The sequence below is a fragment of the Globicephala melas genome, chromosome X, assembly GCF_963455315.2.
Source record: "Globicephala melas chromosome X, mGloMel1.2, whole genome shotgun sequence".
Lineage (NCBI taxonomy): Eukaryota > Metazoa > Chordata > Mammalia > Artiodactyla > Delphinidae > Globicephala > Globicephala melas.
The window spans coordinates 68,856,092-68,879,294 of NC_083335.1; the positions used below are offsets into that span (position 1 = coordinate 68,856,092).

Here is a 23,203-nt window from a genome sequence, read left to right on the forward strand (position 1 = left end):
TGCGGCACAGCCAAAAAGGAAAGAAAATAAGTTATTGTTTCCCCATTGGATGGTCTTTGTCTCCTTATAGAAAATTGTTGACCATAGACACATGGAAATGTTAGTCTCCAAATGTGTTCTTTTTCTTCTTTTTGTGTGTGTGTGTGCGCGCTCTTCTTTTTCAAGATTGTTTTGGCTATTCTGGATCCCTTGAATTTCCACATGAATTTTAGGATCAGCCTGTTAGTTTCTGAAAAAAGAAAAAAGCCAGCTGGGATTCTGGTAGGGATTCTGTTGAATATATAGATCATTTTGAGGGGTATTGCTATTTTAACAATGTCAAGCCTTCTAATCCATGAACATGGAATATTTTTCCATTTATTTACATCTTCCTTAATTTCTTTCAATGATGTTTTAAAGTTTTCAGTGTACAAGTCCTGCACTTCTTTAATTTAATCCTAAATAGTTTATTTTTGATGGTATTATAAATGGAATTGTTTTCTTAATCTTATTCTCATTTTGCTCATGGCTATTGTATAGAAATAGAATTGATTTTTGTACATTAATATTATTAAACTTCTTTATTAGTTCTAATGGTATTTTACTGGAATGCCTAGGAATTTTATTTACAAGATCACATTGTGTATTAATAGTTTCACTACTTCTTTTCCAGTCTCGATGTTTATTATTTCTTTTTCTTGCCTAATTTCTTTAGGTAGGACTTACAGTACAGTGTTGAATAGCAATGGTAGGGGTGGGCATATGTGTCTCTTTCTTCATCTTAGAGGGAAAGAATCCGGTCTTTCACCATTAAGTATGTTTTTAGCTGTGATTTTTTCATAGATGCCCTTTATCTGGTTGAGGAAGTTCCCTTCCACTCCTAGTTTGTTAATTGTTTTTATCATGACAGTGTTTTATCAGGTTTATTGGATTCTGTAAAATGCTTTCCACCTCTATTGAGATCATCATGTAGTCTCTGTTTTGTTGATATGGTATATTATATTAATTGGTTTTCACTTGTTAAAGCAACCTTACATTCCTGGGAGAAATCCCACTTGATCACACTGTATAATTCTTTTATATGTTTCTGGATGCAGAATACTAGTATTTTGTTGGGTATTTTTGTGTCTATATTCATAAGAGACCTTTGTCTAATTTTCTTTACTTGTGATATCTTTGTCTGGTTTTGGTATCATAGTAATCCTGGCCTTATAACATAAGTTGTGAAATGTTCCATCCCTTTCAATTTTTGAAAGAATTAGTAAATACTTAGTATTAATTATTCTTTAAATGTTTGCTCCAGTCCTGTGGTGAAGCTGTATAAGCCTGGACTTTTCTTTTTCTGTAGTTTTTTTTTTTAAATATTTATTTATTTATTTATTTTGGCTGTGCCGGGTCTTAGTTGTGGCATGTGGGATCTTTTACTTGTGGCATGCAGAATCTTTAGTTGCGGCATGCAGGCTCATAGTTGTGGCATGCGAACTCTTAGTTGCAGCATGTATGTGGGATCTAGTTCCCCAACCAGGGATCAAACCCAGGCCCCCTGCATTGGGAGTGTGGAGTCTTACCCACTGGACCACTAGGGAAGTCCCTGTAGTTTTTAAAATTACTAATTCAATGTCTTCCTTCATTATACATCTATACAGATGTCTGTTTCTTCTTGAGTCAGTTTCAGTAGTTTGTCTTTCTAGGAAATTGTTCACTTTATCCAGATTGTCCAATTTATTGGCATACATTTTCTTTTTTTTCTTTTTTTTTGGCTGTACGCGGGCCTCTCACTGTTGTGGCCTCTCCCGTTGCGGAGCACAGGCTCCGGACACGCAGGCCCAGCGGCCATGGCTCATGGGCCCAGCTGCTCCGCAGCATGTGGGATCCTCCCAGACCGGGGCACGAACCCGCGTCCCCTGCACCGGCAGGCGGACTCTCAACCACTGCGCCACCAGGGAAGACCCTTGGCATACATTTTTCATTGCATTCCTTTGTAATCCTTTTTATTTCTCTAAGGTTGGTAATGATGTCTCTTTTTTTGTTTCTGATTCTAGCAATGAGGCTTCTCTCCTTTTTTCTTAGTCAATCTAGCTAAAGTTTTGTCAATTTTGTTTGTCTTTTTAAAGAATCAGCTTCTGGTTTCATTAATTTTCTCTATTGTTTTCCTATTCTCTCATTCATTTCCACTCCAATTTTTATTATTCTCTACCTTCTACTTCTTTGGGTTTAGTTTGCTCTTAACTAATGTGGAGGGTTATATTATTGATTTGAAATCAATTTTTCCTTCTTTTAAGTTTCATTTTATTTTTTTCCAGGTTTATTGAGGTATAATTAACATACAGCACTATATAAGTTTAAGGTGTACAGCATATTTTCTGTAAAGATATAATTAATTATATGTGTATATGTTTACCAATCTAATTATATGTTTATGAATATAATTTTCCATCTAAGCACTTTAGCTGCATCCCATTAGTTTTATTATATTGTGTCTTCATTTTCAAAATATTTTCTAATTTCTCTGTTGATTTGTTTTTTCACCCATTGGTTGTTTAAAAGTGTCTTGTTTACTTTCTGTATATTTGTGAGTTTCCCAAATTCTTTTTTCTTATTCTAATTTCATTCCACTGTGGTCACAGAACATACATTGTATCATTTTATATTTTGAAATTTATGGAGGTTTGTTTTATGACCTAGCATATCATTAATTCTAGAGAATATTCTATATGCATTTGAGAAGAATGTCTATTCTGCTGCTGTTGAGTGTTCTCTAAAGGTCTGGTAGTTCTAGTTGGCTTACAGTGTTTTTCAAGACATGTTTCCTTCTTGATCTTCTAATTGTTCTAAGTATAATTCAGTTTAATAAAGTTCAAGAACACCCAACTATATCAATAATTGCATTAAATATAAATCATCTAAATCAGAGGTCAGGACATGTTTCTTAAAGACCCAATAGTAAATATTTTCAGCTAACAGGCCATAGGGTCTCAGGCACAACTACTCCACTCTGCCATTATAGGCAGGAAAATAGACATAGATAATATTTAAACAAATGAACATGACTGGATTCCCAGAAAACTTTATTGCCAAACAAGCGGCCAGCCCATAGATTGTAGTTTGCTCACCCCTGGTCTAAACACACCAATTAAAAGATCAAGAAAAGAAATAAAGAATGTCAGATTGGCTAAAAAATCAACACCCAAAACTACATGCTGTCTATAAGAAACCCACTTATATATGAATACATAGGTAGGTTAAAAATAAAAGGAATTGAAAAAGGTACACTATGCAAACACTAATCCAAAGAAAGCTGGAATGGCTATATTATCAGAGAAGACACTTTAAAGCAAGGAATATTACTAAGGATAAAGAGGGATATGATGAAAAAGTGGTCAATTAAACGTGACAACGTAACTATCCTAAATTTGTAATGTACCAAACAACAGAGCTTCAAAATACATGAAACAAAAACTGATAGAACTGAAAGGAGGAATAGACAAATCCACCCTATGGTTGGAGAGAGACTCCAATACAGGAGTCAATAGAATAAGTCAACAGATACTCAACAAGGATATAGAAGACATAACTAACACTATCAACCAACTTGATCTAATTGACATTTATAAAATGCTCTACCCAACACCACCAGAATACACATTTATTTTCAAATGCACGTGGATCATTCAACATAGGCCATATTCTGAACCATAAAACAAACCTGAAAAGAGTTAAAAGTATTGAAATCATGCAAAGTATTTTCTCTTACCATAATGGAGTTAAATGATAAATTTATAAAGTATATGTAAAATATATTTTACAGTTCTGTTTTTCCAAATATATATTTGGAAATTAAACAACATACTTCTAGTTGATATAGAGGGAACATATATCAACATATTAAAGGCCATTTATGACGAACTCAGAGCTACCATCATACTCAATGGTGAAATACTGAAAGTCTTTAAGATCAGGAAGACAACAAGGATGCCCTCTCTTGCTACTTATATTTAACATAGCAATGGAAGTTCTAGCCACTGCAATCAGACAAGACAAAGAAATAAAGTGCATCCAAATTGGAAGGGAAGAAATAAAACTCTATTTCCAGATGACATGATACTATATATAAGAAACCCTAAAGTCTCCACCAAAAAAGTATTGGAACTAATAAATGAATTCAGTAAAGTTGCAAGATACAAGATTAATATATAGAAATCTGTTGCTTTTCTATACACTAATAATGGACTATCAGAAAGATAAAGCAAGAAAACAATCGTGAATAAAATCACATCAAAAAGAATAAAATACCTAGGAATAAACTTAACCAAGGAGGTGAAAGACCTATACTCTGAAAACTGTAAAACATTGATGAAGGAATTTGAAAATGATACAAAGAAATGGAAAGATATCCCATGTTCTTGGATTGGGAGAATTAATATTGTTTAAAATGTCCATACTACCCAAAGTGATCTACAGATTTAAGGCAATCCTTACCAAAATAACCCATGACATTTTTCACAGAACTTGAACAAATAATCCTAAAATTTTTATGGAACCACAAGAAACCCCGAACTGCCAAAGAAATCTTGAGAAAAAAGAACAAAGCTGGGGTATCATGCTCCCTGACTTCAGACTGTACTACAAAGCTACTGATACTCAACAAGTGTATAGAAGACATAAATGACACTATCAACCAACTTGATCTAATGGATATTTATAGAATGCTCTACCCAACAACACCAGAATACACATTTATTGTAATCAAAACAACACATTTATTTGTAATGAAAACAACATGGTACTGGCAAAAAAATAGACACATAGATCAGTGGAACAGAATAGAGAACCCAGAAATAAACCCATGCACCTACGGTCAATTGATCTATGACAAAGGAGGCAAGAATGTACAATGGAGAAAAGACAGTCTCTTCAATAAGTGGTGCTGGGAAAACTGTACAGCCACATGTAAAAGAATGAGATTAGAACATTTCCTCACACCATACACAAAAATAAACTAAAAATGGATTAAAGACCTAAATGTAAGACCTGAAACCATAAAACTTCTAGAAGAGAACATAGGCAGAACACTCTTTGACATAAGTCATAGCAATATTTTTTGGATCTGTCTCCTACAGCAAAAGAAATAAAAGCAAAATAAACAAATGGGACCTAATTAAACATAAAAACTTTTGCACAGCAAAGGAAACCATTGACAAAACGAAGAGACAGATTATGGAATGGGAGAAAATATTTGCAAATGATATGATCAATAAGGGGTTAATATCCAAAATATATAAAGAGCTCATACAACTCAGCATCAAGAAAAAAACCAACAAACCAATTAAAAATGGGCAGAAGGGCTTCCCTGGTGGCGCAGTGGTTGGGAGTCCGCCTGCCGATGCAGGGGATGCGGGTTTGTGCCCCAGTCCGGGAGGATCCCGCATGCCGCAGAGCGGCTGGGCCCGTGAGTCATGGCTGCTGAGCCTGCGCATCCAGGGCCTGTGCTCTGCGATGGGAGAGGCCTCAGCAGTGGGAGGCCCATGTACCGGAAAAAAAAAAAAAGGGCAGAAGTCTTAAATAGACATTTTTCCCAAGAAGACATACAGATGGCTAACAGGCACATGAAAAGATGCTCAGCATCACTAATCATTAGAGAAATGCAAATCAAAACCACAATGAGATATCATCTCACACCTGTTAGAATGTCTACAAATAACAAATGTTGGTGGGGATGTGGAGAAAAGGGAACCCTTGTACAATGTTGGTGGGAATGTAAATTGGTGCAGCCACTGTGGAAAACAGTATAAGGTTCCTCAAAAACCTAAAAATAGAACTACCATGTGATCATGCAATTCCCTCCTGGGTATATATCTACAAAAAAAGAAGACAATAATTCAAAAAGATATATGTACCCCAATGTTCATAGCAGGATTATTTACAATAGCAAAGATACGGAAGCAACCTAAGTGTCTATCAACAGATGAATGGGTAAAGAAGATGTGGTGTAATATATAAAATGGAATATTACTCAGCCATAAAAAAGAATGAAATTCTGCCATTTGCAACAACTTGGATGGACTTAGAGAATATTACCCTTAGTGAAATAAGTAAGACCGAGAAAGACAAATACTCTATGTTATCCCTTATATGTGGAATCTAAAAAATGAAACAAACCAATGTACATAACAAAGCAGAAACAGATTCACAGATACAGAGGACAAACTAGTGGTTGCCACTGGGGAGAGTGAAGTGGGGAGGGGGCAGGACAGGAGTATGGGATTAAGAGATGCAAACTACTATGTATAAAATAGATAAGCAGGGCTTCCCTGGTGGCGCAGTGGTTGAGAGTCTGCCTGCCAGTGCAGGGGACACAGGTTCGTGCCCCGGTCCGGGAGGATCCCACATGCCGCGGAGTGGCTGTGCCTGTGAGCCGTGGCTGCTGGGCCTGCGCGTCCGGAGCCTGTGCTCTGCAACGGGAGAGGCCACAACAGTGAGAGGCCCGCATACCGCAACAACAACAACAACAAAAAAATAGATAAGCAACAAGGATATATTGTACAGCACAGTGAAATATAGCCATTGTTTTGTAATAACTTTAAACTGAGTGTAAGCTATAAAAATATTGTATCACTATGTTGTATACCCAAAACTAATATAATATTGTAAATCAACTATACTTCAATTTAAAAAACATACTTTTTAAATAATCAAATGGGTTGAAGAGAAATTCGCAGGGAAATTAGAAATAGTTTGAATGGAAGTAAATGAAAACACAGCATATAAAAATTTGGAGGGGGCTTCCCTGGTGGCGCAGTGGTTGAGAGTCCGCCTGCCGATGCAGGTTCATGCCCCAGTCCGGGAAGATCCCACATGCCGCGGAGCGGCTGGGCCCGTGAGCCATGGCCGCTGAGCCTGCGCGTCCGGAGCCTGTGCTTCACAACAGGAGAGGCCACAACAGTGAGAGGCCCGTGTACCGCAAAAAAACAAAACAAAAAAAATTTGGAGGATACAGCTAAAGCAGTGTTTAGACAAAACTTTGTAGAAATAAATGCCTCTATTAGAAAAAGAAAGATCTTAAATAAGCCTCCACCTTAGGGAAAAAATTAGCAAATTGAACCAAATCAAGCAGAATGAAAGGAGTAATATAAGAGCAGAAGTCAATAAGATTTAAAACAGAAAATAATAGATAAAATTGATGAAACCAAAAGCTGTATTGTTGTTTTTGTTTGAAAAGATCAGTGCAGTTGAGAAAACTCTAGCCAGGCAGATCAAGACACAAATTAACAATATCAAGAATGGTAGTGTAGACATCACTACAGATGCTGCAGACATTAAAAAAAAGATAACAAGGGAATATTCTGAAGAAATTTATGCCCATTAACTTGAAGGGTTAGATGAGATTGACAAATTCCTTGAAAGTCAAACTACCAAAGCTCCCACAAAAAGAAATAGATAACCTGAATTGTCCTATACCCATTGAATTCATAGTATAAAATCTAGTAAAACATGAAAAGGATAATAGATTATAACCAAGTAAGTTTTATCCTGGGTTCAGCATTGTAAACTCAATCATTTAATTCACCATATCAACAGATTAAGTGACAAGACTCAACATCCATTTATTATAGAAACTCTCAGCTAAACAGGAATAGTAGGGAAGTTCCTCCAGCTGATAAAGACCATCCACAAAAATGAAACCTACAGCTAATGTCATTTTAAACGATGAAAGACTGAATGCTTTCCCTCTAAGGACATAAGTCACGGATGTCTACTCTCACCACTCCTGGTCATCATCATCCTGGTGGTCCTAGCCAATGCAATAAGGCAAGCGAAAGAGTGGGAAAAGACATACATAGAGTGAAAAAGATCAAATAAAACTATCTGTATTTGCAGAGGACACATGATTCTCTATATAGAAAGTCCAAAGAATCTACAAAAAAGTTATGTGAACTAATAAATGAGTTAAGCAAGTCACAGTATACAGGTCAATATTCAAAAGTTGATTATAGTTATACATGCTATCACTGAAGTTCAATAACCAAAAATACACATCAGTAGTGATAGAAGTCAAAATAGTTGTTAACTCTGCAAAGGTGGTATTGACTGGAAAGGAGCACGAGTGTTGGAAGTGTTCTATATCATGATCTGGGTAGTGGTTTGAACATATATAAAAATTCATCACCCTGTTTGTTTAAGATTAATGCACTTCCCTCAGTTTATTGTATGTATGCTATACCTCCAAACTTTTGAAAACGTTCAGTCTAACAAGGGTGATTGGAAACCATCTCACATAGTATGGTAGATGCTACCTGATACAAGATTCTGCCCATGGCGATAACCAAGAAATATTGTTGACTGACTAAATGAAGCAGTTTGGAAACTTCCCCTTGCTTTGTTTAAAATAAAACCACAGTTGGTTTATATTGCACTGTATTTTCTGGTTAACTCAGTCATTAAAGTAAGGCAGGTAAACGTATTTGAATTAGATAGCAACAAGACTTTTCCAGGCTATTTAGGAATATCATCGTAATAATTTCAGGAAATGTAGACAACTCTAGTGAATGCATTTCAGGGTGTGAAAGTATTGGTGAGTTTATATATTTTAAAATGTAAAAGATCTGTCTACAGGAGCTGGGATAACCTTCAAATTATAAGTAAAATTAATTTTCCTCAATAGGAAAATCTCCCCAGAAGAGAGATTAGAATAGAAGAGAATGATAAAATGTAATCACAGAGAATGTTGCATTTTTGCCTCTTTCTTAGGGGACTTCTCAAGTGATCCATGTGAGACATTGCTTCTGCTGTATGAGTTTGAAGTTAAAGCCAAAATGAATGACCCATTACTGGACAGCTTCCTGGAATCAGTGTGGGAACTGCCTCATTTAGAAAGTAAAACATTGGAAACAATCGCATGTAAGAGCTGTATTTATGTTTTTGGAAGGCTGGTACCCATTTAAGTCGTACTACTTTTTTCTTTCTTCTCTCTCTTCTCTCTTTCCTCCAGGTGGGAAGCAATGTATCCTCATAGCACTTTGTTTCTCCTTCTCTAATGGCATTCTCAAACTATTTTGTATTATAATCGTTTGTGCATTTATCTTTTTCTTTAGGCTCCTTAGGGTCATGAGTAATAATTACTTGTATTTGTTGTACTTATAAACCCTAGCAAAGTGCATTGCTCATATTTATTTTATGTGTAGAATCGAATATAACTACACAATAGAGGTAGCTCAAACTTCAGAAAGTTAGTTTTGCTCAGCTAGTTACAAATAGGCAATCAGCTGCTTCACTAATCAAAAGTAATACACTCTTAGCCGTTTATGAAAGTGTACAGAGAAATATTGGTGATATTTTTAACACAATTGCCAACCTCAAATTTGTCATTGGGCTATAAGTAGTATTGGGGGGCTCAGAGCCTCTATGAGGATATACTGCAAGAAATGGCCTCATTATGTTCCCTTTATATCTTTCACCCTCCTCAGGGGCCTATGTGTGGCTAATAAAGGTATTAGGTAGCCCCAAGTGCACAAGAGTCACATTTACCTTTCCTTGTCTTGCCAAGACAGAATTTCTAGACCTGTGGAGCTGGTGGCGTATACTTTATAGACATGTGATGGTGACCACTGTTCCTTGTATAATGGAACTCCAATTCTAGAGGCCTGGTAAATGCGTCTAGAAGTTTTAGGGGTTTTACCTCTGATACTTACTCTTATGTCAAGTGTTTCCTGTTTTTAATGTTAGGCAGAAACAGTATATTTAGTATAAATCTGTTTTTGATTAGTACCCTTTTACTTATCTGCTTTCTGTTTCCTTCTTAGTGTGCCCCTCCTTCACTTTGGTTCCTAAGATTATTGCTTCACCTGTATGACTATGCGCAGGCTTACAGAAACAGTAGGTTCTCTGTTGATGTTTGCTGAAGAAAAAATATAACCTGGTGATCCTACCATGTTACTCTGCCCAGAAAGTAGAAGCTATCTCTGAAAGCCACCATGGATTCATCATTTTATAAAATTCATTTTTGGGTTTTTGTCTTTGTTTATTTATTTGTTTTTGTTCATCTGTCTCAGGTCAGTTTCATTAGAGAAAGTTAGTTGTAACGTGGGATGAAAACTGTGATGGATGAGATTATGGTATTCACAATCTTTTTGCTTCCCTTCCTGTAGCATTAGCAATGGAAATGCCTGCACACTATCCTTCTATTGCTCTAAAGGCCTTGAAAAAGGCTTTATTTCTCCACAAAAAGAAAGAATCAGTTGATGTTTTGAGATACAGGTTAGTAAATATAATTCAACACTGAATCCTAGTTTTATTTTTTTGTTGTTGTTTTTTTTTCTTTGCGGTACAAGGGCCTCTCACTGTTGTGGCCTCTCCCACTGCGGAGCGCAGGCTCAGCGACCATGGCTCACGGGCCTAGCCGCTCCGCAGCATGTGGGATCTTCCCGGACCGGGGCACGAACCCGTGTCCCCTGCATCAGCAGGCGGACTCTCAACCACTGCGCCACCAGGGAAGCCCGAATCCTAGTTTTTGATAGCCAAAAGTGCTATAGTCAATGTCCCATAAGTCATCAATCATACTCAACTGACTCAAAAGATGATTGGGCCACTCCTGTAACTCCTGGACTAAAAAGCCCTCAGAATAGCTCCATATTTAGAGTTGTGTGATAGACCAAGGCAAGGTAAAGGAGTCTGGTTTTCCCAAAGGAGAAAAGAGGGAGAAAGTTGCTTCTTTGTGTGAGCCTGTATATATAATAAAATTACTAATTAAGTACCTTTCTTTCATTCATTACTGAATATGCCAAATATACAGAAAAGTAGAGAGATTAATATAACAAACACGAGTGTATCCACCACTCAAATTTAACAGATGTTAACATTTTGCTACATTTGCCTCATATATTTTTTTCTAAGCACCTTTCTTTAAGGACCAATAAGTGCTGTACGTAATATAAAATAGTATTTAGTGAAGATTTTATGTTCTCTACGCCTAGACATGGGGGAAAAATAGATATTGTGTGATTTTTCTCTGGAAAACTTCATTACAGTCTTCCTTTTCTGAGACATGAGAGAGTTCTCCTGGAATTACTCCCAATTTAAATCCCAATTCCCTTCTGCATTTGAGGATGTAACGAGATGCTTTAAAGTATCTGTAGATTAAACCAGCTCATAAAATATAGTAAACAGACACAACTCCTTAGTTCAGGAAACTAAAAAATATATATATATAGTGAAAGACAACCGTAGGCATAATAAAAGGAAGGATTGGTCAGCCCCCTTTATATCTTCAAAAATCTGTCTTCTGAGCTTGGAGGCCAGATAAAATTGAAGGAAGAACAGACGTGTTTTGAAGCTCTTAGTCTGGGATGAGATCCAGATTTTACTTATCTTAGCCATGAAGTCAATGATTTCTTTCCTTATGGGATGCGTTTTCTCTTTTTGATTTTCAGCAAATGTATGCACAGCTTGATTAACCTCTTCGTGCCAGATGGGGTGCCGAATGAAGAACTCTGTCCCCTGGAAGAAATTTGGGGCTGCTGTGAAGATGCTCTGAGCCTTATTAGCCACACTGTAAGTCAAACAATGATATTAAACTTTAAGCTAATTTTAAAGAACTAAATGATCTTATGTATTAGAAATTACATAGAATAATGCTTTTCGATATGAGTTTTAATGTAAATAAATTTGTATTAAAATGTGGTTACACACTATAAAATTTCTCTGGGTTTGTGAAATGTAAATAGTTAAAAGTAGAAAATTTCTAATACAGGTATACTATGGATTAGGTCGAAGTAGCAGTACCATCTGGCATTTTGAATTACTTTGTATTTTCAAAACCTGGTAGAATTATTCCCCTGTGATGAGACTAACCCTTTGAAAAAGTTTATTATTATTCTACCACTTCTGAGACAGGTGATAATAGAGTAGAAGGAACAATGAAGACCTGTGTTTTAGTCCCTCCTCTGCTGCTTTTTTTTCTTTTCAGTGCAGGTTTATTCAGTAATTTTTAGATCAGCTTTATTAAGATGTAATTTATATACTGTAATATTCACCCATTATATGTATATAATTCAGTGATTTTTAGTAAATGTATGGTTATGCAACTGACACCATAATCCAGTTTTAGAATATTTTCATTACTCCAAAAATTTTCCCATTGCCCATTTGCAGTCAATCCCTGCTCCCATTTTCAGGCCCAGGGAACCACTGATCTGCTTTCTAGCTCTATAGATTTTCTCATTCTAGACACTTCATATAAATGGAGTCATATTTGTGACCTCTTGTGTCTGGTTTCTTTCAGTTTAGCTTACTGTTTTTGAGGTTCACCCATGCTGTAGCATGTATCACTCTTTCATTCCTTTTTATTGCTGAATAAATAGAATATTTTTATAGGCTATTGAATTAGTATGTCACATTTTGTTTATCCACTCACTAGTTGATAAATATTTTATTTGTTTCCACTTTTTGGCTATTACAAATAATGCTGCTATGAACAGTTGTGTCTAAGTCTTCGTTTTCAAAGGTTTGTTTTCAATTTTCTTGAGTACATGAATTAATGGCTCATATGGTAACGCTCTAAACTTTTTGAAGAACTGCGATCTGTTTTCCAAAGTTGCTGCACCTTTTACATTCCTCCCAGCAGTGTATGAGGGTTCCAACTTCTCCACATCCTTATTAACACTTGTTATTGTCCATCTTTTTTATTATAGCCATTCTAGTGGGTATGTAATGGTAGTTCATTGTGGTTTTGATTTGAATTTCCGTGATAGCTAACACTGTTGATCATTTTTTCATGTGCTTATTGACCATTTGTTTATCTTTTTTGGAAAGATATCTATTCAATTATTTTCCCATTTTTTAAATTAGATTCTCAGTAAGTTATGTGTTCTTTATGTATTCTAGATACAAATCCTTTATCAAATATACTATTTGTAAATATTTTCTCCCAGTCTCTGGTTTGTCTTTTCATTTTCTTAATGGCAGCATTTAAAAAGCAAATATTCTGAATTTTGATGAAGACCAATTTATTATTTTTTCTTTTATGGGTCATGTTTTTAGTCATGATAAGAAGTCTTTGCCTATTCCAAATTTACAAAGATTTTCTTCTGTGTTTTCTTGTAGCTTTTATAGTTTTATTTCTTACATATAGGTCTGTGATTCATTTTGAGTTAATTTTTGTTTATGGTGTATGAGGTAAGGGTCTAAATGGTTTCTCATTTGTTTGTTTTTGCATATGGATATTCCTCCTCTGCTGTTTGACTTCAGTTTTCTCATTTGTAAAATGGAAATAATACCTTTTCTGACTCCCATACTGAGGTTTTAAGGATCAATTAAAATAATAATATGTGTTGTGAACTTTAACAACTCATACACAGGTAAGGTAAGGTAGTACTGTTATTATAAGGGAGCTATAAAATATTAAGAAGGTCAAATGGCTTGCTTAAAGTCACACAAAAGTCATTACTTGAGTCCATGTTAATATCCAAGGCTCCTGACTTGCCCAACTGCTTCTTCATATACAAACGTCTGCAAACCACAACAGATGGTGGAACAATATAGCAGGGTGACAACCTGGTACAAACTAGCATCATCTTACAGAAACCCAGAATTCTGGAGCTATGTAATTATGGCCTGTGTAAATTTAAGTTTAAAAAAAAACTTTAGCATTGAACATTTTGGAGATATATACATCTTTTTTTTCCCCTCATCTTAACTTTCTTTTGGGAAGAAGAGAAAATTAAATTTCTAAGCCATGAGCCTCATCTGGACCTTCAGATGTGTTTGCCATAGTAACAAATACAAACTAAAATTAAATTGTACTATAAATTCAAATTGATCAATTTCCATAGTCGCTATATAAGGCCAAAACTGCTCTGAGCATTTTGCCACTTTTATTCTGTCTAATGTATTACTGTTCCATCTCTCCGAATCTTGGGTTGCCTGTTAGAGAGGTTAATATTTTTTTAGTTTTTTGACCAGCCTCCCATCCATTATTGCTAATTCCCTGAAACATGATGGGATAGTTAGCTTTTCTATACAGAGATTAATTTAATAACCCTCTTGGCTCTTTACATAGTATATGTTGCTTTTTACTGTTTGAATGTGCTATGCATCCCTTTTGTTTTAAATACTTGGAAAAAAATTTGCCCTTATTTGACTTTTCTGATGACCAGTCACTCATTCATTATTTATTAAGCAGATAACCTTTATCAAGTGCCTCCATACAGTGGCAAAATGGCTGTTGCACAAATATAAAACCTCAAGCCCACACTATCATACTTTACATTTTACAGAGCATTCTTACATCCATTATTTCATTTGACAGTCCGCCCCCCAGTAATTCTATGAAGTAGGAAATGCTGGTATTATCCTTGATATACAAATAAGGAAATTTTTAAGATTCAAAAAAGTCAAGTTACCAATTTGCCTAAGTTCATATGGCTAATGAATGAAAATCAGAACTAGAACCGTCTGACCTCAGTTCCAGGGCTCTTTCCACCAGAACACACGTCTTATTTACCTGCTTTTGCTAGGAATTTCAGTTCAAAGGAGAGGCTCAAGTTGGTATCTAGTACACTTTTTGCCTAGCCCTATATCCCAAAGATTTTCTCCTCTTTTTTTAAGTTTTATAGTTTTATATTTTACATTTAAGTTCATAATACATTTTACGTTAATTTTTGTATGAGGTGTGAGATTTAGGTTGAGGTTCATTTTTGCTGTGATATCCAGTTGCTCTAGCACCATTTGTTGACAAGGCTGTCTTTCCTCCATTAAATTGCTTTTGTACTTTTTTTTTTTTTTTTTTCCTGTACGCGGGCCTCTCACTGTTGTGGCCTCTCCTGTTGTGGAGCACAGGCTCCGGACGCACAAGCTCAGCGGCCAGGGCTCACGGGCCCAGCCGCTCCGCGGCATGTGGGATGTTCCCGCACCGGGGTACGAACCCGCGTCCCCTGCATTGGCAGGCGGACTCTCAACCACTGCGCCACCAGGGAAGCCCGCGCTTTTGTACTTTTGACAAAAAATCAGTTGGGCATGTTTGTGAGTCTCTTACTGAGTTCTCTATTTTCTCTATGTGTCAGTCCCTCTGCGAGTACCTGATTACTATAGCTACACAATAAGTCTTAAAAGCAAGTAGAGTGATTGTACCCACTTTATTGTTATTAGCTATCTAGTTCCTTTGCCCTTCTATATTCATTTTAGAATAATCTTGTCTAAATCTACAAAAATTCCTCCTGGGATTTTGATAGGAATTGCATTAAACTGTATTTGTTTCCTAGAACTGTGATAACAAATTAGCACAAACTGGGTGACTTATAACAAGAGAAATTTATTCTCTCACAGTTCTGGAGGCCAGAAGTCTGAAATCAAGGTGTCAGTAGGCCATACTCTTTCTGAAGGCTCTATGGAGAGGATCCTTCTTTGCCTCGTCCTGTCTTTTTATGGTTGTTGGCAAACCTTGGTATTCCTTGGCTTATAGATTCATAACTCCAGTCTCTGTCACCACATGGCATTCTCCCTCTGTCTTTCTCTTTTTCTTATAAGTACACAGCCATTATTGGATTAAGGGTCCACTCTACTTCAGTATGATCTCAACTTAGTTATATCTGCAGTGCCCCTATTTCCAAATATGGTCACATGATGAAGTACCAGGAAGGACATGAATTTTGGGGGAGGACTCCATCGAACCTAGTACACTTTATATCAAGAATTGACATCTTTAATTATATCTCAATTTAAAAATAGAATTGACATCTTTATTATACCGAATCTTCCAGTCCATGAACAGGGTATGTCTCTTCATTTATTTAGATTTTTTATTTCTTTCATCAGCATTATGTAGTTTCCAGCATACAATTCCTGTACATGTATTGTTAGATTTATATCTAAGTGCTGTGGGTTTTTTTTTTTTTTGAGTGATCGTAAGTGGTGTCCTGTGTTAATTTCTAGTATGAAGAAATGCAGTTGCTATTTCTGTGTTTATTTTGTATCCCACAACCTTGCTGAACTCACTCATTTCAGGAATTTTCTTTGAAGATTCCTTAGGATTTCCTATGTAAACAACCATGTCATCTGCAAATAGAGACAGTTTTATTTCTTCCTTTCCAATCTATGTGCCTTCTCTTTCTTTTTCTTGCCTTACTGCACAGACTAGAACTTTCAGCACCATGTTAGTTAAGAGTAATGAGAGTGGATATTCTTGCCTTGTTCACTCTCTTAGGGGGAAAACATTCAGTCTTTCACCATTAAGTATAATGTTAGCCATAGGATTTTTGTAGAAGCTCTTTATCAAGTTGAGGAAGTTCCCACTATTCCTTTTCTCTGCTAGTTTCATGAATGAGTATTGAATTTTGTCACATACTTCTCCTGCATCAATTGATATGATCATGTGATTTTTCTTCTTTAACCTGTTAATATGGGGGATTACATTGACTGATCTCAAATATTGAACCAGCCTTGCATCGTTAGAATAAACCCCACATGGTCATAGTGTATAATTCTTTTTTTTTCTTAGCATTTTTATTGGAGTATAATTGCTTTACAATGGTGTGTTAGTTTCTGCTTTATAACACAGTGAATCAGTTATACATATACATATATCCCCATATCCCTTCCCTTTTGCGTCTCCCTCCCTCCCATAATTCTTTTTATATATTGCTGAACTCTGTTTGCTAGCATATTGTTAAAGATTTTTTATCTATATTCATTGGTCAGTAGTTTTTTTTCTGTACAGTCTTTGGTTTTGGTATCAGGGTAATACTAGATTCATAAAATGAATTGCAACGTGTTTCCTCATATTTTTGGAAAAGATTGTGTAGAATTTATGTCAGTTCTTTTCTTAATGTTTGGTAGAATTCTGCAGTGTAACTGGGCCTGGAGATTTTTTTCAAGAGTTTAAAACTACATATTCTATTTCCTTAATAGTTATAGACTGTTCACATTATCTATTTTATATTGGGTGATTTCTGATAATTTGTGTTTTTCAGTGAAGTGACCCATTTCGTCTAAGTTGTCAAAAAATTTTTTATATATAAATTGGTATGGCCAAGGCTGACAACATCAGCATTTTATTTTTTTAAATTTATTTTATTTATTTATTTTTGTCTGCATTGGGTTTTTATTGTTTCATGCGGGCTTTCTCTAGTTGCAGCAAGTAGGGGGCTACTGAGCAGGGGCTACTCTTCGTTGTGGTGCATAGGCTTCTTACTGTGGTGGCTTCTCTTGTTGCAGAGCACGGGCTCTAGGCACGTGGGCTTCAGTAGTTGTGGCATGCAGGCTCTATAGAGGGCAGGCTCAGTAGTTGTGGTGCACGGGCTTAGTTGCTCCATGGCATGTGGCATCTTCCCAGACCAGAGCTTGAACCCATGACCCCTGCATTGGCAAGCGGATTCTTAACCACTGCACCACCAGGGAAGTCCCCTAAGTTGTCAAATTTATATGTATAGAGTTCTTTGTATTATTATTCCCTTATTATTCTTTTGATGTGTGCAGGGTCTGTAGTGATATTTACTGTTTTATTCCTGATATTGATAATTTACATCTTCCCTTCTTTTCTCTCTGTCATTCTTGCCAAGAGTTAGTAGATTTTATCCACCTTTTCAAAGAACCATCTTCTCCATTGATTTTCTCTATTGCCTTTGTATTTTCAGTGTTGTTGATTTCTGCTCTTTATTATTCACTTCATTCTGCTTGCTTTGCATTTAGTTTACTCTTCTTTTCTAGGTTCTTGAGATGGGAACTTAAATTATTGAGACCTTTCCTCTTTTCTAATGTATGTATTTAGTGCTGTAAATTTCCCTCACTGAGCTGCTTTCGCTGTAGCCCACAAATTTTGCTATATTGTATTTTCATTTTCATTTACTTCAATGTATTTTTTTATTTCCTTTGAGACTTCCTCTTTGACCCATAGATTACTTCGTAGTGTGTTGTTTAGTTTCTAAGTGTTTACAGATTTTCCTGTTATCTTTCTGTTACTGAATTCTAGTTTTATTCCATTGTGGTCAGAGAACACAACTTGTATAATTTCAGTTATTTAAACTTTTTGAGATTTATTTTATGGCCCAGGATATGATCTTAGTAAATGTTCCATGGGCACTTGAAAAGAATGTGTATTCTGCTGTTGTTGGGAGGAGTAGTCTATAAATGTTGATTAGATCTCACTGGTTCATGGTGTTGCCAAGTTCTTGTATACTTTTCCTTATTTTCTGGCTAATTGTTCTATTATTTGTTGAGCAGGCACATTAAAATCTTCAACTATAACTGTGGAGTTATCTAGCTCTTCTCACTCCTATTGGTTTTTGCTTCATATTTTGTAACACTGTTATTGGATGCATGCACATTTATGATTGCTATGTCTTCTTTGTGGATTTCACCTTTTATCATTGTATAATGTTCCTGTCTGTCTCAAGTAATTTTCTTTGCTCTGAAATTACAATAACTAATATAATATTGCTACTCTTGCTATCCTTTGATTACTGTTTATATAATATACCTATTTCCATCCTTTTATTTTCAGTCTGCCTATAATGTTATATTTGAAGGAAATTTCTTGTAGCCAGCATATAGACAACACATTTTTTAATCCACTTTGCCAATCTCTCTTTTTTAATTTTCTCTCTTTTTTAATTATATTAAAAGTTTCAGGTGTACAACATTATAATTCAACACTGGTATACACTACAAAGTGATCACCTCAAAAAGTCTAGTTACCATCTGTCACCATATAATTGGCTTCCTTTACCACTTTTGCCCAATCCCCAGCATTCTTCCCCTCTGGTAAACACCAATCTAGTCTCTGTATCTATGAGTTTGTTTTCAATTTGTTTTGTTTTTCATTTGTTTTGTTTTTATTTTTTAGATTCTACATATGAGTGAAATCATAGCCTATTTATCTTTTTTCTTCAGACTCATTTAGCATAATGCCCTCAATCCATGTTGTCACAAATGGCAAGATTTATTCATTTTTATGACTGAGTAGCATTCCACTGTGTGTGTGTGTGTGTGTGTACACACACATATACACATATATGCCACATCTTTATCCATTTATCCATCCATGGACACTTAGATTTCCCCATATCTCAGCTATTATAAATAATGCTGCAACTAACATAGGGGTGCATATATCTTTTTGAATTAGTGTTTCATGTTCTTTGGATAAATACCCAAAAGTGGAATAGTTGGATAATATGGTAGTCCTAGTCTAAATTTTTAAAAGAATCTCCATAATGTTTTCCATACTGGCTGTACCAATTTACATTCCAAACAACAGTGCACAAGGGTTTTCCTTTCTCCACGTGCTCGTCAACACTTATTTGTCTTTTTGAAAATAACCATTCTAACAGGTGTAAGGTGGTATCTCATTGTGATATTGATTTTCATTTCTCTAATAATTAATGATGTTGAGCATCACTTCATGTATGTGCCTCTTGGACATCTCTATGTATTCTTTGGAAAAATGTCTACTCAGGTCCTCTGCCCATCTTTTTTTTTTATAAATTTATTTATTTATTTATGGCTACATTGGGTCTTCGTTGCTGCACGCGGGCTTTTGTCTAGTTGCAGTGAGCGTGGGCTTCTCATTGCACTGGCTTCTCTTGTTGCAGAGCACGGGCTCTAGGCACACGGGCTTCAGTACTTGTGGCATGCAGGCTCACTAGTTGTGGCTCGCGGGCTCTAGAGCACAGGCTGAGTAGTTGTGGTGCATGGGCTTAGTTGCTCCACGGCTTGTGGGATCTTTCCAGACCAGGGCTTGAACCTGTGTCCCCTGCATTGGCAGGCGGATTCTTAACCACTGTGCCACTAGGGAAGTCCCTGTTTTCTTATTATTAATTACTGCCTGTTTTTTCAGCTTAGAGAATCCCTTTAACATTTCTTGTAAGGCCTTCTTAGTGGTATGAACTCCTAAAGGAGTTAAAGCTTTTGCTTATCTGGAAAACTCTTAATCACTCCTTTAATTCTGAGTGATAACCTTGCTGGGTAGAGAATTCATGATTGGAAGTTTTTTCTTTTCAGCACTTTGAATATGTCATGCCACTCTCTTCTAACCTGTAAATTTTCTGCTGAAATATCTGCTGACAGTCTTATGTGGTTTCCCTTGTTATGTAGTAAGTTGTTTTTCTCTTGCTGCTTTTAAGGTTCTCTCTTTATTTTTAACTTTTACCATTTTAAGTATAATATATCTTGGTGTGTTTTTTGGGGGGTTCATCTTATTTGGAACTCTCTGGGTTTCCTGGACCTGGATGTCTGTTTCCTTCCCCAGATGGAGGATGTTTTCAGCCATTATTTCTTCAAATAATTTTTCCAGCCCTTCTTCTCTCTCTTCTCCTTCTGGGACACCTTTGATGTGCATATTAATACTCTTGATGTTATCCAAGAGGTCCCTTAAAATATCTTCACTTTTTTAAAATTCTTTTTTCATTTTGCTGCTCTGAGTGATTCCTATTGCTTTATCTTCCAGCTCACTAATTTGTTCTTCTACTTCATCCAGTCTGCTGTTAAACCCCTCAAGTGTATTTTTTAGCTCAGATATTACTTCTGTTTGCTTCTTTCTTATATTTTCTCTTCCAGTATCCTCCCAAGTTTGGTGAGCATCTTTGTGACCATTACTTTGAACACTTTATAAGGCAGGTTGTTTATGTCCATTTCATTAAGGTCTTTTTTCTGGGGATTTGTTCTTAGGTTTGGAACATATTCTTCTGTCTCTTCATTTTGTCTGACTCTTTGTTTGTCTATGTATATTAGGCGAAACAGCTACCTCCCCAGGTCTTGAAGGAGGGTTCTAGTGTAGCAGATGATCCATGGGGCCTGGAAACACATTCTCCCCTGGACATCAGAGCCAGACACTCAAGAGATGTCCCTTGTGTGGGCTCTTGTGGGGCCATAGCTGCTAATGGGGAGGGTGAGGCAAGGTGTGTGTGCTCACCCCCTTGATTGTAGCATAGCTGTTTCATGGAAGGTTGGGGATGAGGCACATGCCTGGCCTGGTTGCAGAACAATTGTTGCATGGTGTGGGGGTGGACTCAGGGTGCTCTCATGGCCCAGTTGTGGTGAGATTGCTGCACAGGTGGACAGTACACAGGGTACCCGCCTGGTCTGATTGCATCGCAACTGCTGCGCTTAGGCGGGGGAGGGGGGTAGTGCTCTCACCTGGCCCAGGTGTGGGGCAGCTGTGTGTGAAGTGGGTGGGTGCTCAAGGTGCTCACCCAGTCAGGCTGTTTTGCAGGGTGTGCAGAGCATGCCCAATGGTGTAACCAGGCTAGAGGGAGGGCACCAAAAATGACACCTGCCAGCTCTGTCATCACCAAGTTAGGATATGATTGCAAAATGTTGTCAGCCACAAAAAGACAACCCTCAGAATGGGAGAAGATATTTGCAAATGGACAAAGGGTTCATCTCCAAAATATATAAACAGCTCATGCAGCTCAATATTAAAAAAACAAACAACCCCATTAAAAAATGGGCAGAAGACCTAAATAGACACTTCTCCAAAGAAGACAGACAGATGGCCAAGAAGCACATGAAGAGCTGCTCAACATCACTAATTATTAGAGAAATGCAAATCAAAACTACAATGAGGTATCACCTCACACCAGTTAGAATGGGCATCATCAGAATATCTACAAACAATAAATGCTGGAGAGGGTGTGGAGAAAAGGGAGCCCTCTTGCACTGTTGGTGGGAATGTAAATTGATAGAGCCACTGTGGAGAACAGTATGGAGGTTCCTTAAAAAACTAAAGATAGAATTACCATATGACCCAGCAATCCCACTACTGGGCATATACCCAGAGAAAACCACAATTCTAAAAGACACATGCACCCCAATGTTCATTGCAGCACTATTTACAATAGCCAGGTCATGGAAGCAACCTAAATGCCCATTGACAGACGAATGGATAAAGAAGATATGGTACATATATACAATGAAATATTACTCAGCCATAAAAAGGAATGAAATCGGGTCATTGTAGAGACGTGGATGGACCTAGAGACTGTCATACAGAGTGAAGTAAGTCAGAAAAAGAAAAACAAATATCGTATATTAACGCATATATGTGGAACCTAGAAAAATGGTACAGATGAACCAGTTTGCAGGGCAGAAATAGAGACACAGATGTAGAGAACAAACGTATGGACACCAAGGGGGGAAAGTGGTGGGGGGAGGGGTGGTGTGATGAATTGGGAGATTGGGATTGACATATATACACTAATATGTATAAAATGGATAACTAATAAGAACCTGCTGTATAAAAAAATAAATTTAAAAAAAGAAAAGAGAGGCTTCCCTGGTGGCGCAGTGGTTGAGAGTCCGCCTGCCGATGCAGGGGACACGGGTTCATGCCCCGGTCTGGGAAGATCCCACATGCCGCGGAGCAGCTGGGCCTGTGAGCCATGGCCGCTGAGCCTGCGCGTCCGGAGCCTGTGCTCTGCAACGGGAGAGGCCACAACAGTGAGAGGCCTGCATACCGAAGGAAAAAAATAAGAAAAGAAAAATGGTGTCAGCCAATGCTTCCGTCCCTGGGAAAAGTCTCAGGAGGTTCCTGCCTCCCCAGCAGCTACTTTAAGATTAGTAAGTGGGTCTCCCTTACTTATAGCTTAGGTGCTTTTCAAACTGTTGCTTTTTCTCTGGATCTCCATGTGAAATGGATTGTGCATGAACTGTTTAAGAGCAGGTTTCTTGTTCTCTGTAGTTCTGTGGTTCTTCTGACCTCTTAATCCCCATTGATTTTCAAAACCAGACATTTTGGGAGCTTGTCTTTCTGGTGCTGGACCCAGGGATTGCGGTGCTTGATGTGGGGTTCAATCCCTTCACATCTCAAGGGAAAATACCATATTGTGGTATCCCTCCTCACTTTGGGTCACTGCTCCTAGAGTGGAATCCATGGCAAGACCATGTCTCTGCCTCTCCTATCTGTCTCAAAGTTTATCTTTTAGCTTTTGTTTGTGGAGGTGCTATTCATCTAGTTTTCAGGTCTTTTTCAAAGGAAAACCGTTCCAAATATAGCTGAAAATTTGTTGTGTCTGTGAGAGGAACTGTGTTCATGGTCTTCCTGTGCTGCCATTTTGAACCTCAACCTTCAGTCTCTGTCTTTTTTATTAATTAAAGTTTAATTGACTTAAAATATTGTGTTAGTTTCAGGTATACATCAAAGTGATTATTTTATATATATGTTTTTTTTCAGATTATTTCCATTATAGGTTATTATAAGATACTGAATATCATTCCCTGTGCTATACAGTAGGACCTT

At 36.9% G+C, this 23,203-nt stretch overlaps 1 protein-coding gene across 4 annotated transcripts in view; it reads left to right on the plus strand.

The window, feature by feature from the left end:
- TEX11 (testis expressed 11) overlaps window positions 1-23,203 on the plus strand; it is a 362,363-nt gene that overhangs the window by 310,553 nt on the left and 28,607 nt on the right. For all 4 annotated transcript variants that reach the window (XM_060292709.1, XM_060292708.1, XM_060292710.1 and 1 more), the window contains 3 exons: window positions 8,728-8,877; window positions 10,125-10,233; window positions 11,406-11,526. In XM_060292709.1, coding sequence (XP_060148692.1) covers window positions 8,728-8,877; window positions 10,125-10,233; window positions 11,406-11,526 — 380 coding nt within the window. The remainder of the gene's footprint in view (window positions 1-8,727; window positions 8,878-10,124; window positions 10,234-11,405; window positions 11,527-23,203) is intronic.